This window comes from Elephas maximus, chromosome 16, assembly GCF_024166365.1.
Source record: "Elephas maximus indicus isolate mEleMax1 chromosome 16, mEleMax1 primary haplotype, whole genome shotgun sequence".
Classification (NCBI taxonomy): Eukaryota; Metazoa; Chordata; class Mammalia; order Proboscidea; family Elephantidae; genus Elephas; species Elephas maximus.
In genome coordinates this window covers 72,283,040-72,298,240 of record NC_064834.1, presented here as the reverse complement: position 1 = coordinate 72,298,240, position 15,201 = coordinate 72,283,040, and the positions used below count along the sequence as shown (strand labels likewise).

The 15,201-nt window shown below is 43.2% G+C and overlaps 1 protein-coding gene across 10 annotated transcripts in view; it reads left to right on the top strand.

Moving 5' to 3' along the window:
- Positions 1-651: 651 nt before the first annotated feature.
- ATE1 (arginyltransferase 1) overlaps positions 652-15,201 on the top strand; it is a 162,581-nt gene continuing 148,031 nt past the window's right edge. For 4 of the 10 annotated variants that reach the window (XR_007513513.1, XM_049856096.1, XM_049856093.1 and 1 more), the window contains exons 1-3: positions 1,516-1,714; positions 5,875-5,938; positions 8,211-8,273. Coding sequence is in view for 7 of the 10 variants with exons in the window: in XM_049856096.1 (XP_049712053.1) it covers positions 1,609-1,714; positions 5,875-5,938; positions 8,211-8,273 (233 nt within the window). In the remaining 3 variants the exon portion in view is untranslated. Of the gene's footprint in view, positions 1,209-1,511; positions 1,715-5,874; positions 5,939-8,210; positions 8,274-15,201 lie in introns of those variants that run through there. The other 6 variants (XM_049856098.1, XM_049856097.1, XM_049856094.1 and 3 more) reach the window with 4 other exon arrangements.

Below are 15,201 nucleotides of genomic sequence, written 5' to 3'. Positions count from 1 at the left end.
ATGAGAAGTGTCTCCTTTAACAGGGACATGGGCTTTCAGTTTGCCAAAACTCGTCTCACAAGATACCTGAAAACGTGTGTACTTATGTCAATGGGCATTTAAGTGTGCGTCTGCTGGTTTGGAAGAAGCTCTCGTTACTACTGTTAAAAGAAAAATTTAAGCAGTTTATTTAACACACACTTTGCATATTGGGGTAACATTTCCGACTAGAGTAAAAAAATGCTCCAAAAAAGAATATTTTACAGATTCTTATACTCCCGCTTATTGCTAGTATTTCCACAATACCGTGGAAACAGGGCCGGAACAGATTGTGGACAGGCAACAGTCTCCCGAAGAACAATTCAGATAATTACTGGTTGACCCTAAAACACAGCTCTAGTCTAACTTTGGATGATTCTTCAAAAGAGCGCAATGCCCAGGGCAAAACGTTCTTTGACTTCAAAGCTCAAAAACAAAAAAACCAAACCATTGCCGTCAAGTCGATTCCGACTCAAAGCGACCCTACAGGACACAGCAGAACTGCCCTATAAGAGTTTCCAAGGAACATCTGGTGAATTTGAACTACCAGCCTTTTGGTTAGCAGCCGTAGCTTAATCACTATGCCACCAGGCTTTCCTCAAAGCTCAAAGATCATCTCAAAGCAACAGTTGGGTGGGTCACCTCACCCTCCATGGAATCCGGAAATCCACGAAAATGAAAACGCCGTTCCCACCACCCACATGGTACGGAGGTGGGAAGCGGCCCGAGCCGGGTCTTTCAAACGGAGAACCGTAAGCAGTAGCTTTGAGTGAGTCCCCACCTCCGCGCCTCAGTTTCCTAATCTGTAAAATGGGGCTGATAAGGCGCAGGTGTGGGAAGGCTTGGCCATTAAGTGTGCCAAGTGCTGGGCAAACCCCGGCCTGGAGGCACGCCTACCGCCCCCTCTACTGTCCCCGGCTGCCCGGCTCCCAGCTCCCACAGGCGCTCCGGACGCCAGGCCGGGGTGCAGGGACCCGCCGGGCCGGGGTGCAGGGACCCTCCGCGCCGGCCTCGCTCTCCCTCGCCCCCGCCGCGGGGCCCGCGATCCGCCGAGGCCGTCCCGGGGCGACGAGAGGCGTGGCCGGCCCGCGCAGACCCGGCGGCCATGGCCTCGGTGGTGGAGTACAAGGGGCTCAAGGACGGCTACCACTGCGGCTACTGCGACTCCGAAGAGGGCAAGGCGTCCTGCGGTGAGTGTCCCGGTCGCTGCCGCCTCACGCCCGAGCCTGCACGCGCCCGCCGCGGCCCGGCCACCGTTGGCCGGGGAGAAAACAGGCCCGGACGCCCTGCTCCCTCTGTTCCTTCCTACTCGCGTCTTCCGCGACGATTTCCCTTCACGCTCCGTCTCTCCGCCTCACCCTCACTGAAGATGGCGGCTACTCGCGGAGAAGGAACGGAGATAGCGGACTGCTGCCCTCGCCTAAGATGGCGCGAGCGGCGTCGGCCTCAGCGGCTCCCGGCGCGGCCTGGCCTGCAGGCGCCCGAGCGGCTTCGCGCGAGCCTCGGGGCCCCGGGCGCCGCGGTGCATTGTGGGGTGGCGGCGGGGGTGGCGGCGTTCGGCTGGGCCGCAGAGCGCTGGTGGCCGAAGCCATGGCTTCCTGGGCCGCGCTCTCGCCCAGCATCGTGGAGTATTTCGAGGGCGAGGACTTCTACCGCTGCGGCTACTGCAAGAACGAGTCGGGGAGTCTCTCCAATGGTGAGCGAGCCGGGCCGGCGGGCGTAGCGGGCTCGGCGAGGTCTCAGCGGCGGCTGTGGGGTCGCGGCGCCCCGACCCCGGCGGACCGCTCGGGGGACGCGCGGCGGCCTAAGCCCCTGGCCTGCCGGGTTGGAGGGACTGCGGACGGGACACCGTCGGGAGGGCCGAGGCTGTCAGGGTGCAAAACGGACCTCGCCGCGGATGCAGCAGGGATGCTTATTCCTCGGAAAAACGCACCTGGCTACTCGGACGCGCGAGGTGGTGATTGTCGTGCAGGAGAAGTCTGGGAAGTGATGCGCGTCAGCGGGGTCCGGGTTGGCTAAATGCCGGCATGCCGGTGCCGGAGGGTGCTGTAGTGTTACGGCTGAGGCCGACCTGTAAGTGCTGACGCGGGGGGAGCCCCGATAGTAAGTGCAAAACGGGGGCGCAGGACATGGCGTGGTGTGCGGTGCCGCTGTGTAGAAGAAGGTGTGAGCGTGTGCGCACGCTTAACGGGAAAAATGCCGCTGATGAACGTACATTTGTATTAATCTGTTTGAAAATTTCCCCAGGTACTGCTATCCCATATCATTCCTCCTGCGCACCTGGACGACATCAAAGCCAGCCTACAGATCCTCCCCCCTCCCCCCCGCCCGAGGATTCAGTTTTTTGGGGGGACGTTTGTTGTTTGTTAACAAAACATTCTGTTTATTTCCTGCCGTGTCACGTACTGGCAAATGTAGAACGTAGAATCTAGTATTTTAATAGAATAATCTAGCATGCTGGGAAACGAGATAGCCATGAAGACATATATTTAGGAGTTCCTATTAAAAAAAAAAAAAATTTACAAGTGCCCTACAGTGTGATGTGGCCATTTCCCGTTCAGTACAAGTATTTATATGGTACTTCTGTGGGCGGAGGAAGTGGAAAATGATTGCAGCCATTAGGAGCGGTGATGATTGTGAAAACCCGCTAAGCGAGGAAATGCTTATAGTGCAGGGATAAAAGGAGAAAATAAACAAGATGCAAAACGCACGTGCAGCGTGGTTACAGCTACAGAGGGAGGACTCTAGATGTGCTTAGAATGGTGACAGTGTCAGCCGAGGGCATGAGAGGTTTCTCCTTTCTCCAGAATTTTAGTATTGTGATTATAATATTTGTATAACAAATGAGTTATGTTAAATGTCTAAAGTTAATGTTTTAATAGACCTTAGTTTATCAGATTTCTTCCAATTGTTTAGTAAGGGAAAATTGGTTAATACTGACCTATGTTTTAAGTCCTATGGAAGGAATCTGCTTTGAATCTTTTTCACCTACAAAGATAATTGTAAATTTCTATTATTATTTCAATTTAAATCTAATAATTATCTTTACTATGAAGCATCCTACTTACTGCATTATTGTTGTCGTGTGCCATGGAGTTGATTCCAACTCACAGCAACCCTTGTAGGACAGAGTAGAACTGCCCCATGGGATTGTCTAGGCTGTAATCTTTACAGGGATACCCTGATGGTGTAGTGGTTAAGTGCTGTGGCTGCTAACCAAAGAGTCAGCAGTTTGAATTCACTAGGCGCTCCTTGGAAATTCTGGGGCAGCACTACCCTGTCCTGTAGGGTTGCTGTGAGTCAGAATCGACTTGACGGCACTGGGTTTGGTTTTTTTTTTTTTGAATCTTCGGGAGCAGATTGCTCTGTCTTTTCTACCCAGGAGGCTGGTGGATTTGAACCACTGACCTTTCAGTTAGCAGTAGAGAGCTTAACTATTGTGTTACCAGGGCTCCTTCCTTGTTGGGTTGTTGTTAGGTGTTATTGAGTTGGTTCCAACTCATAGTGATCCTGTGTACAACAGAACGAAACACTGCCCAGTCCTGTGCCGTCCTCACAATCGTTGCTGTATTTGAGCCATCCCTGCAGCCACTGTGTCAATCCATCTCAGTAGGGTCTTCCTCTTTTTTGCTGACCCTCTACGTTACCAAGCATGATGGTTTTCTTCAGGTACTGATCGATCCTGATAACAAGTTCAAAGTACATGAAATGAAGTCTCACCATCCTTGCTTCTGAGGCTGGCTGTACTTCTTCTGAGACAGATTTGTTTGTTCTTCTGGAAGTCCATGGTATATTCAATATTCTTTCCCAACACCATAATTCAAAGTTGTCAGTTCTTCTATCTTCCTTATTCATTGTCCAGCTTTCCCATGCATATGAGGAGATTGAAAATACCGTGACTTGGGTTGGGCACACCTTAGTCCTCAAAGTGACATCTTTGCTTTTTAATGCTTTAAAGAAGTCTTTTGCAGCAGATTTGCCCAATGCAATAAATCATTTGATTTCTTGACTGCTGTCTCTATGGGCATTGATTGTGGACCCAAATAAAATGAAAGCCTTGACCACTTCAGTCTTTTCTCCATTTATCATGTTGTTGCTTATTGGCCCAATTGTGTGGATTTTTTTTTTTTTTTCTTTTTATGTTGAGGTGCAATCCATACTGAAAGCTGTAGTTGTTGGTCTTAGAAAATTCTATTATGTAATCTCCAGTGTTGTTTCTGTTACCCAGGCCATATTTTCCAACTACTGGTCCTTCTTTGTTTCCAATCTTTGCATTCCAATCACCAGTAATTACCAATGCTTCTTGACCGCATGTTTGATCAATTTCAAACTGCAGAAGTTGGTGAAAATCTGCAGTTTCTTCGTCTTTGGCGTTAGTGGTCGGTGTGTAAATTTGAAACAAATTAACTGGTCTTCATTGAAGATGTATGGATGTTATCCTATCACTGACAGCGTTGTACTGCAGGTTAGACCTTGGAATGTTTTTTGGCAATGAATGTGATGCTGTTCCTCTTTAGTTTGTCGTTCCCGGCATGGTAGACCATACAGTCGTCTGATTCGCGGTGGCCAATACCAGGCCATTTCAGCTCTATAGTGCCTAGGATATCTATCTTCAAGCGTCTATTTCATTTTTGACAACTTCTGATTTGTCAGAAGATTCATAACTTCGTACATTCCATGGTCCAATTATTAATGGGTACCTGCAGCTCTTTCTTCTTATTTTGACTTGTGCCACATCAGCAAATGAAAATCCTGAAAGCTTTACTCCATCTATATCATTAAGGTCTACTCTACTTTGAGGAAGCAGCTCTTACCCAGTTGTATCTTGAGTGTCTTCCAACCTGAGGGGCTCATCTTTTGGCACTGTACCAGACAGTGTTCTGCTGCCATTTATTAGGTTTTCACTGGTCAGTGTTTTCAGAAGTAGATCTCCAGTTCCTTCTTCCTAGTCCGTCTTGGTCTGGAAGCTCTGCTGAAACCTGTCTACCGTAGGTGACCCTGCTGGCATTTGAAATACTGATGGCATAGTTTCCAGCATCACAGTAACACACAAGCCACCGAAGTACAACAAACTGACAGATGTGCAGTGACCTTATAAAAAAAGAAATGTTTTATTACTACTGTTTTACAGATGAAGAAATCGAGGCTCATAGAGTAAGTTGTTGGAGTTAATGAACACTCCTAGACTTCAGATAATTTCTGATAGACTCCAGGACCCATTCTCTTCACTGCATCCTGCTTTCTCAGCCTGCCTTTGTCTTTGTGTAGCTCTGATGCAATTTAGTGATTACAAAAATACTTAATGTTTCTCATTTAACATTAATTTCAGTATGCCTTTTGGTGTTTTTTCTTGGTCTTCCCTGACTTTTAAGGTATTTTCAGTTTTTTTCATATAGAAGGAATATTGCTCTACATGTTTGTCCTTTTTCCAATGTTCAAGAGTGTGCTGTAAACATACATGAAAATCAGAAGAATTAAGGTGCATGAAAAAACATGTGCCTTTATGTTCTCCTGCAGATACCAGATAAACCGTTGGAGATGTTACCAAGGTTTAAAGGTGAAACGTAGTTTCATTGCAGCCAGGACCTGATTTGTGATGTTATGGAGGCTATTGATTAATCCTGAACTAAAAGTAATCACTTTGATGTATTTGATCCCTTAAATAAAATACACTTTATTTTACATTTGTGTATAAATTACGTCAAACTGATAAAGTGTGACGTAGGTACAAACTTGAATTTCTCCAGTGTTGGTGTTCTGTTTGCCTAAATCTTCACATTTAATAAAATAATGCTTTGAATTTTAAAAAGTGAAAAGTTCAACCTGCTGTCATTAACACAGCACTTATTTTTCCAGGCATGTGGGCACATTCCCTGACGGCTCAGGATTATCAGGATCTTATAGACCGAGGGTGGCGAAGGTAAAACCCCTTAATACAAATGCTTACTGCTATTACTTATGTTCTTCTTTTAATTGAAAAATATTTTACCTTTCAAACGTTTGTTCTTTTTCCAAATTTCAAATCTGTGCTGTAAACACATGTAAAAATCAGGTGAATTAATATGCACAAAAAGCTAAAAAGCAAAATTGTTTGGTGACTTTCTTATCTCTCTTTTAAGAAAAATAATTATTAGGGAAATTTCAGATATGCAGGGTAGGGAGCATGTTATAATGAACCTCGTGTGCCCATCACTCAGTTTCTGTCGTTATCAGGGTTTGCCAGTCTTGGTTCGTCAATTCTCCTTGCTCTCTCCTCCTCCCACCTCAAAAGTACTTTATAGTTCATTCCAGACACCATATCATAATATGGTATTTGGAGCACAGTACCTTCTAATAAGTATTTAGGGGATACAGAGTAATCCATGACATTCCACCATTTGACTCTCAAAAAAGATTATGCCCTTCCCACACGCACCACATCATCTCATCCCCAAAGCCTTAAATCAACCCCAAGTCTAAAATCTTATCTTCTGAATCATCTGAATCAAATATGCATGAGACTTTAGGCGTTTTCAATCCTGGGTAAAGTTCCTCTTCATCTGTGAACCTGTGAAGACGAGAATACAATTAATCAGCTGCCAGAGCACAATGATGGAACAGGCACAAGGTAGACGTTCCCATTACACGTGAAAGAAATTGGAGGGAAAGAAGGGATAACGGGTACCAAGCAAGCCCAAAACCCAGCAGAACAAATTACGTTAGCTCTCAAGGCTTGAAAATAGTCCTGTGTTCTCTGAGACCATCTGGGCAATGGGCCCACCGTCCATACTCTGGGTGTTGGCCATGTGCTCTGGATTCTGGGTAAAGGACTTTTTATCGCTTTTTAACATAGCTACAAGACCCTGTTGTACCTTACAAAATGAATAATTCCTTGATGTCACCTGTTACCCAGTCAATTAGATTTCCCTGATTGTCTCAAAAAGGTCTTGTTCCTCCTGCAAATGTAAGCAGTGCCAAGTACCCTATGCCAAAACTCTTCAAAAGACACGGGATTGAGCATAGCAAATGAAGCTTCATAGCTTTCTTCAAACTTCATCTGGAGGCCTCTAACATAGAGGTATTGGTCAGATGTTGAAGGACTTTGCCTGCCATGCTATGGAACTCTTTTTTTAAGGTAGAGGGAGCCATCGAAGGAGAGAAATGTGGTAGAATTTGTGTTTTGGAAAAGATCATTCAGATGGCAGTGAGGTATCTGAGGGGTGATCCTGGAGGCGGGAAGATGAATTCCAGAGATCATGGCAGTATCCACATGGGAGATGGTGAGGACTGGTGTCTGTGGCAGTGGCAGTGACAATAAGCCAAATCAAACCCTGTAGACTTGATCCTGACTCATGGTGACCTGACGGGACAGAGTAGAACTGCCCCATAAAAAAAAACCAAAACCCATTGCCTTTGACTCGATTCTGACTCATAGTGACCCTATGGGACAGAGTAGAAGTGCCCCATAAAAAAACCAAAACCTGTTGCCGTTGAGTTGATTCTGACTCATAGCGACCCTATAGGACAGAGTAGAACTGCCTCACAGGGTTTCTCCAAGGAGCGGCTGGTAGGTTCAAAGTACTGACCTTTTGGTTAGTGACTGTAGCTCGCTGTAGCTCTTAACCACTGCACCTCCAGGACTCCTTCCCCATAAAAAAACCAAAAAACCAAACTCGTTTCCATCTGCCCCATATAGGGGGACAAAAGTAAGAGATATTTTGAAGATAGAAGAATACAAAGGTGAATTAGAGGGAGATGTGTAAGAGGGCTCCCAGGTTTCTGACTTGAGCAGCTCAGTGCACGGTTGGGTCATTAACAGATCTGGAGTGCACGGAAAGGATTGGGTTTGCTTTTGAGGCCTTTATACTGGTGTATGTCAAACACTCAAGCAATGTGCACTGGTCCCCCAGCATCTCAGGCAGTTTTCTCTCAGTGCCCTTGGGTGAGACCGAGGGTTGGTGGCAGGTCAGCTTATCGGAGGGAGCACCAGTACTGGTCAGAGGTCACAGAGATGGTTAACCTTGGAGTGCCAGCATAAGGGCCAATAAAGGCTGTGCTCTGGTCCTTGGTATTTGCATTTTGCAAGATTATTTAACTTAAATGCAATTTTACACTATTAGATATTTATCCTTAATTCAGTGCGCCTGTATTAACCTATATTGGTACATATGAAAAATGTGTAAGAACTTAACAAAATTGTTTTGGTATTTTAGAAGTGGGAAATATGTGTACAAACCTGTCATGAATCAAACATGCTGTCCTCAGTACACGATAAGGTAAGAATTTCGTGTTTTAATGAATAGAAAGAATCTGTACTATGAAGACTGTAAATTTTTTAGTAGAATGTTGTTTTTTTTTTCCATAGTGTTTAGTTCCACTCTAGGTAGACATTCTTTAAAAGGAAAAGTAAATGTGTTAGATCTTTTCTACATACTGATGCTATATTGATGTTTTCTGATAAGTACCTTTTAATATTACTGTTTAATTGGGTTGTATATAAATATGACTTAAAAATATGCTTTTGATTGAATAGTTTAGTCAGTGGATATCACAAAATGTTGGGAAAATATTGGTAAATATTTAAATTACTTTCAGGTACCAGTTTTTTTTTTTCTTTTAAAACAGCATTTAGCTTAGGGCTTCCCACATTCTAGGGTATTACTTGACACAGGGCTTTTATACAAGTTGTATTATAGGTTTCTATAAATTACTTCGTAGGAAGAGTAAACCAAAAAAAAAAAGCCAAACCCAGTGCTGTCAAGTCGATTCCGACTCATAGTGACCCTACAGGACAGAGTAGAACTTCCCCATAGAGTTTCCAAGGAGCATCTGGCAGATTCGAACTGCCGACCTTTTGGTTAGCAGCTGTAGCACTTAACCACTGCGCCACCAGGGTTTCCAGTAGGAAGAGTAGGAGGGTCTTAAACTTAATCTGCTGTATACATTCAGTGTCTAGTTTTCTTAAATGGAAAGTTTTAATTAAAAAAAATCCATTTTTCTGCTAAGTTCTTTTTTTTCTTTAATTTTTATTGTGCTTTAAGTGAAAGTTTACAAATCAAGTCAGTCTTTCACACAAAAACTTATATATACCTTGCTACACACTCCCAGTTGCTCTCCCCCTAATGAGACAGCCCACTCCCTCCCTCCCTCCACTCTATCTTTTTGTGTCCATTTCACCAGCTTCTAACCCCCCTCTACCCTCTCATCTCCCCTCCAGGGAGGAGATGCCAACATAGTCTCAAGTGTCCATCTGATCCAGGAAACTCACTCCTCACCAGAATCCCCCTCCAACCCATTGTCCAGTCCAATCCCTGTCTAAAGAGTTGGCTTTTGGAATGGTTCCTGTCCTGGGCCAGCAGAAGGTCTGGGGGCCATGACCACCAGGGTCCTTCTAGTCTCAGTCAGACCGTTAAGTCTGGTCCAGTCTTTTTATGAAAATTTGGGGTCTGCATCCCGCTGCTTTTCTGCTGCCTCAGGGGTTCTCCATTGTAGTCCCTGTCAGGGCAGTCATTGGTTGTAGCCGGACACCATCTAGTTCTTCTGGTCTCAGGCTGATGTAGTCTCTAGTTTATGTGGCCCTTTCTGTCTCTTGGGCTCATAATTACCTTGTGTCCTTGGTGTTCTTCATTCTCCTTTGATCCAGGTGGGTTGAGACCAATTGATACATCTCAGATGGCTGCTTTCTGCTAAGTTCTTACTTATTCATAGTCGTTTGGGTTTCCCATGCCCGCTTCCCCTAGGATAGTTGTGTAAGTTTCCTCTTAATATGTTCACTGGAATCAAGTGCCTTATTATTATTATTTTTTTTTTAATAATTTTTATTGTGCTTTAACTGAAAGTTTACAAATCAAGTCAGTCTGTCACATATAAGCTTATATACACCTTATTCCATACTCCCACTTACTCTCCCCGCAATGAGTCAGTCCACTCCCTCCTTCCAGTCTCTCCTTTCGTGACAATTTTGCCAGTTTCTAACCCTCTCTACCCTCCTATCTCCAGACAGGAGATGCCAACACAGTCTCAAGTGTCCACCTGATACAGGTAGCTCGCTCTTCATCAGCATCTCTCTCCAACCCATTGTCCAGTCCCTTCCATGTCTGATGAGTTGTCTTTGGGAATGGTTCCTGTCCTGGGCCAACAGAAGGTTTGGGGACGATGACCGCCGAGATTCCTCTAGTCTCAGTCAGACCATTAAGTCTGGTCTTTTTATGAAAATTTGGGGTCTGCATCCCACTGTTCTCCTGCTCCATCAAGGGTTCTCTGTTGTGCTCCCTGTCAGGGGAGTCATCAGTTGTGGCCAGGCACCATCTAGTTCTTCTGGTCTCAGGATGATGTGAGTCTCTGGTTCATGTGGCCCCTTCTGTCTCTTGGGCTCATAGTTATCGTGTGACCTTGGTGTTTTTCATTCTCCTTTGACCCAGGTGGGTTGAGACCAATTGATGCATCTTAGATGGCTGCTTGTTAGCATTTAAGACCCCAGACGCCACATTTCAAAGTGGGATGCAGAATGTTTTCATAATAGAATTATTTTGCCAATTGACTTAGAAGTCCCCTTCAGCTATAGTCCCCAAACCCCCACCCTTGCTCCGCTGACATTTGAAGCATTCATTTTATCCCGGAAACTTCTTTGCTTTTGGTCCTGTCCAGTTGAGCTGACCTTCCGTGTATTGAGTATTGTCCTTCCCTTCACCTAAGTGGTTCTTCTTTTTTTTTTTTTTATTAACTTTTATTGAGCTTCAAGTGAACGTTTACAAATCAAGTCAGTCTGTCACATATAAGTTTATATACATCTTACTCCTTACTCCCACTTGCTCTCCCCCTAATGAGTCAGCCCTTCCAGTCTCTCCTTTTGTGACAATTTTGCCAGCTTCCAACTCTCTCTATCCTCCCATCCCCTCTCCAGACAGGAGATGCCAACACAGTCTCAAGTGTCCACCTGATATAATTAGCTCACTCTTCTTCAGCATCTCTCTCCTACCCACTGTCCAGTCCCTTTCATGTCTGATGAGTTGTCTTCGGGAATGGTTCCTGTCCTGTGCCAACAGAAGGTTTGGGGACCATGCCCGCCGGGATTCCTCTAGTCACAGTCAGACCATTAGGTATGGTCTTTTTATGAGAATTTGGGGTCTGCATCCCACTGATCTCCTGCTCCCTCAGGGGTTCTCTATTGTGCTCCCTGTCAGGGCAGTCATCGATCGTGGCCGGGCACCAACTAGTTCTTCTGGTCTCAGGATAATGTAGGTCTCTGGTTCATGTGGCCCTTTCTGTCTCTTGGGCTCTTAGTTGTTGTGTGACCTTGGTGTTCTTCATTCTCCTTTGCTCCAGGTGGGTTGAGACCAATTGCTGCATCTTAGATGGCCGCTTGTTAGCATTTAAGACCACAGACGCCACATTTCAAAGTGGGATGCAGAATGTTTTCATAACAGAATTATTTTGCCAATTGACTTAGAAGTCCCCTTAGAGCATGGTTCCCAAACCTCTGCCCTTGCTCCGCTGACCTTTGAAGCATTCATTTTATCCCGGAAACTTCTTTGCTTTTGGTCCAGTCCAATTGGGCTGACCTTCCATGTATTGAGTGTTGTCCTTCCCTTCACCTAAAGCAGTTCTTATCTACTAATTAATCAGTCAAAAACCCTCTCCCTCCCTCCCTCCCTCCCCCCTCGTAACCACAAAAGTATGTGTTCTTCTCAGTTTATACTATATCTCAAGATCTTATAATAGTGGTCTCATACAATATTTGTCCTTTTGCCTCTGACTAATTTCACTCAGCATAATGCCTTCCAGGTTCCTCCATGTTATGAAATGTTTCACAGATTCCTCACTGTTCTTTATCGACGCGTAGTATTCCGTTGTGTGAATATACCACAATTTATTTAACCATTCATCCGTTGATGGACACCTTGGTTGCTTCCAGCTTTTTGGTATTGTAAACAGTGCCGCAATAAACATGGGTGTGCATATATCTGTTCGTGTAAAGGCTTTTACTTCTCTAGGGTATATTCTGAGGAGTGGGATTTCTGGGTTGTATGGTAGTTCTATTTCTAACTTTTTAAGAAAAAGCTAGATAGATTTCCAAAGTGGTTGTACCATTTTACGTTCCCACCAGCAGTGTATAAGAGTTCCAATCTCTCCGCAGCCTCTCCAACATTTATTATTTTGTGTTTTTTGGATTAATGTCAGCCTTGTTGGAGTGAGATGGAATCTCGTCGTAGTTTTAATTTGCATTTCTGTAATAGCTAATGATCGAGAGCATTTTCTCATGTATCTGTTAGCTGCCTGAATATCTTCTTTAGTGAAGTGTGTGTTCATATCCTTTGCCCACTTTTTCATTGGGTTTGTCCTTTTGTGGTTGAGTTTTAACAGAATCATAAAGATTTTAGAGATCAGGCGCTGGTCGGAGATGTCATAGCTGAAAATTCTTTCCCAGTCTGTAGGTGGTCTTTTTACTCTTTTGGTGAAGTCTTTAGATGAGCATAGGTGTTTGATTTTTAGGAGCTCCCAATTATCTGGTTTCTCTTCGTCATTTTTGGTAATGTTTTGTATTCTGTTTATGCCTTGTATTAGGGCTCCTAACGTTGTCCCTATTTTTTCTTCCATGATCTTTATCGTTTTAGTCTTTATGTTTAGGTCTTTGATCCACTTGGAGCTAGTTTTTGTGCATGGTGTGAGGTATGGGTCCTGTTTCATTTTTTTGCACATGGATATCCAGTTATGCCAGCACCATTTGTTAAAAAGACTATCTTTCCCCCAATTAACTGACACTGGGCCTTTGTCAAATATCAGCTGCTCATATGTGGATGGATTTACATCTGGGTTCTCAATTCTGTTCCATTGGTCTAGGTGCCTATTGTTGTACCAGTACCAGGCTGTTTTGACTAATGTGGCTGTATAATATGTTTTAAAATCAGGTAGAGTGAGGCCTCCCACTTTCTTCTCCTTTTTCAGTAATGCTTTACTTATCCGGGCTTCTTTCCCTTCCATATGAAGTTGGTGATTTGTTTCTCCATCACATTAAAAAATGTCATTGGAATTTGGATCGGAAGTGCATTGTATGTATAGATGGCTTTTGGTAGAATAGACATTTTTACTATGTTAAGTCTTCCTATCCATGAGCAAAGTATGTTTTTCCACTTAAGTAGGTCCTTTTCAGTTTCTTGCAGCAGTACTTTGTAGTTTTCTTTGTATAGGTCTTTTACATCTTTGGTAAGATTTATTCTTAAGTATTTTATCTTCTTGGGGCCTACTGTGAATGGTATTGATTTGGTGATTTCCTCTTCGATGTTCTTTTTGTTGATGTAGAGGAATCCAAGTGATTTTTGTATGTTTATTTTATAACCTGAGACTCTGCCAGACTCTTCTATTAGTTTCCGTAGTTTTCTGGAGGATTCCTTAGGGTTTTCTGTGTATAAGATCATGTCATCTGCAAATAGAGATAATTTTACTTCCTCCTTGCCAATCCTGATGCCCTTTATTTCTCTGTCTAGCCTAATTGCTCTGGCTAGGACCTCTAGCACAATGTTGAATAAGAGCGGTGATAAAGGGCATCCTTGTCTGGTTCCCGTTCTCAAGGGAAATGCTTTCAGGCTCTCTCCATTTAGAGTGATGTTGGCTGTTGGCTTTGTATAGATGCCCTTTATTATGTTGAGGAATTTTCCTTCAATTCCTATTTTGCTGAGAGTTTTTATCATAAATGGGTGTTGGACTTTGTCAAATGCCTTTTCTGCATCAATTGATAAGATCGTGTGGTTTTTGTCGTCTGTTATATTTATATGGTGGCTTACGTTAATGACTTTTCTAATATTAAACCAGCCTTGTATACCTGGTATAAATCCCACTTGGTCGTGGTGAATTATTTTTTTGATATGTTGTTGAATTCTATTGGCTAGAATTTTGTTGAGGATTTTTGCATCTATGTTCATGAGGGATATAGGTCTGTAATTTTCTTTTTTTGTGGTGTCTTTACCTGGATATGGTGGCTTCATAGAATGAGTTAGGTAGTATTCTGTCATTTTCTATGCTTTGAAATACCTTTAGTAGTAGTGGTCTTAACTCTTCTCTGAAAGTTTGGTAGAACTCTGCAGTAAAGCTGTCTGGGCCAGGGCTTTTTTTTTGTTGGAAGTTTTTTGATTACTGTTTCAATCTCTTTTTTTGTTATGGGTCTATTTAGTTGTTCTACTTCTTGATCGTGTTAGTTTAGGTAGGTAGTGTTTATCTATGAATTCATCCATTTCTTCTAGGTTTGCAAATTTGTCAGAGTACAATTTTTCGTAATAATCTGATATGATTCTTTTAATTTCAGTTGGGTCTGTTGTGATATGGCCCATCTCGTTTCTTACTCGGGTTATTTGTTTCCTGTATTTCTTTAGTCAGTCTGGCCAATGGTTTATCAATTTTGTTAATTTTTTCAAAGAACCAGCTTTTGGCTTTGTTAATTCTTTCAATTGTTTTTCTGTTCTCTAATTCATTTAGGTCAGCTCTAATTTTTATTATTTGTTTTCTTCTGGTGCCTGATGGATTCTTTTGTTGCTCACTTTCTATTTGTTCAAGTTGTAGGGACAGTTCTCTGATTTTGGCTCTTTCTTCTTTTTGTATGTGTGCATTTATGGATGTAAATTGACCTCTGAGCACTGCTTTTGCTGTGTCCCAGAGGTTTTGATAGGAAGTGTTTTCATTCTCATTGCATTCTATGCATTTCTTTATTCCCTCCTTTATGTCTTCTATAACCCAGTCTTTTTTGAACAGGGTATTGTTCAGTTTCCAAGTATTTGATTTCTTTTCTCTAATTTTTCTGTTATTGATTTCCACTTTTATGGCCTTATGGTCTGAGAAGATGCTTTGTAATATTTCGATGTTTTGGATTCTGCAAAGGTTTGTTTTATGACCTAATATGTGGTCTGTTCTAGAGAATGTTCCATGTGCACTAGAAAAAAAAGTATACTTTGCAGCTGTTGGGTGGAGTGTTCTGTATAAGTCAATGAGGTCAAGTTGGTTGATTGTAGCAATTAAGTCTTCCATGTCTCTATTGAGCTTCTTACTGGAAGTCCTGTCCTTTTCCGAAAGTGGTGTGTTGAAGTCTCCTACTATAATTGTGGAGGTGTCTATCTCACTTTTCAGTTCTGTTAAAATTTGATTTATGTATCTTGCAGCCCTGTCATTGGGTGCATAAATATTTAATATGGTTATATCTTCCTGGTCAATTGTCCG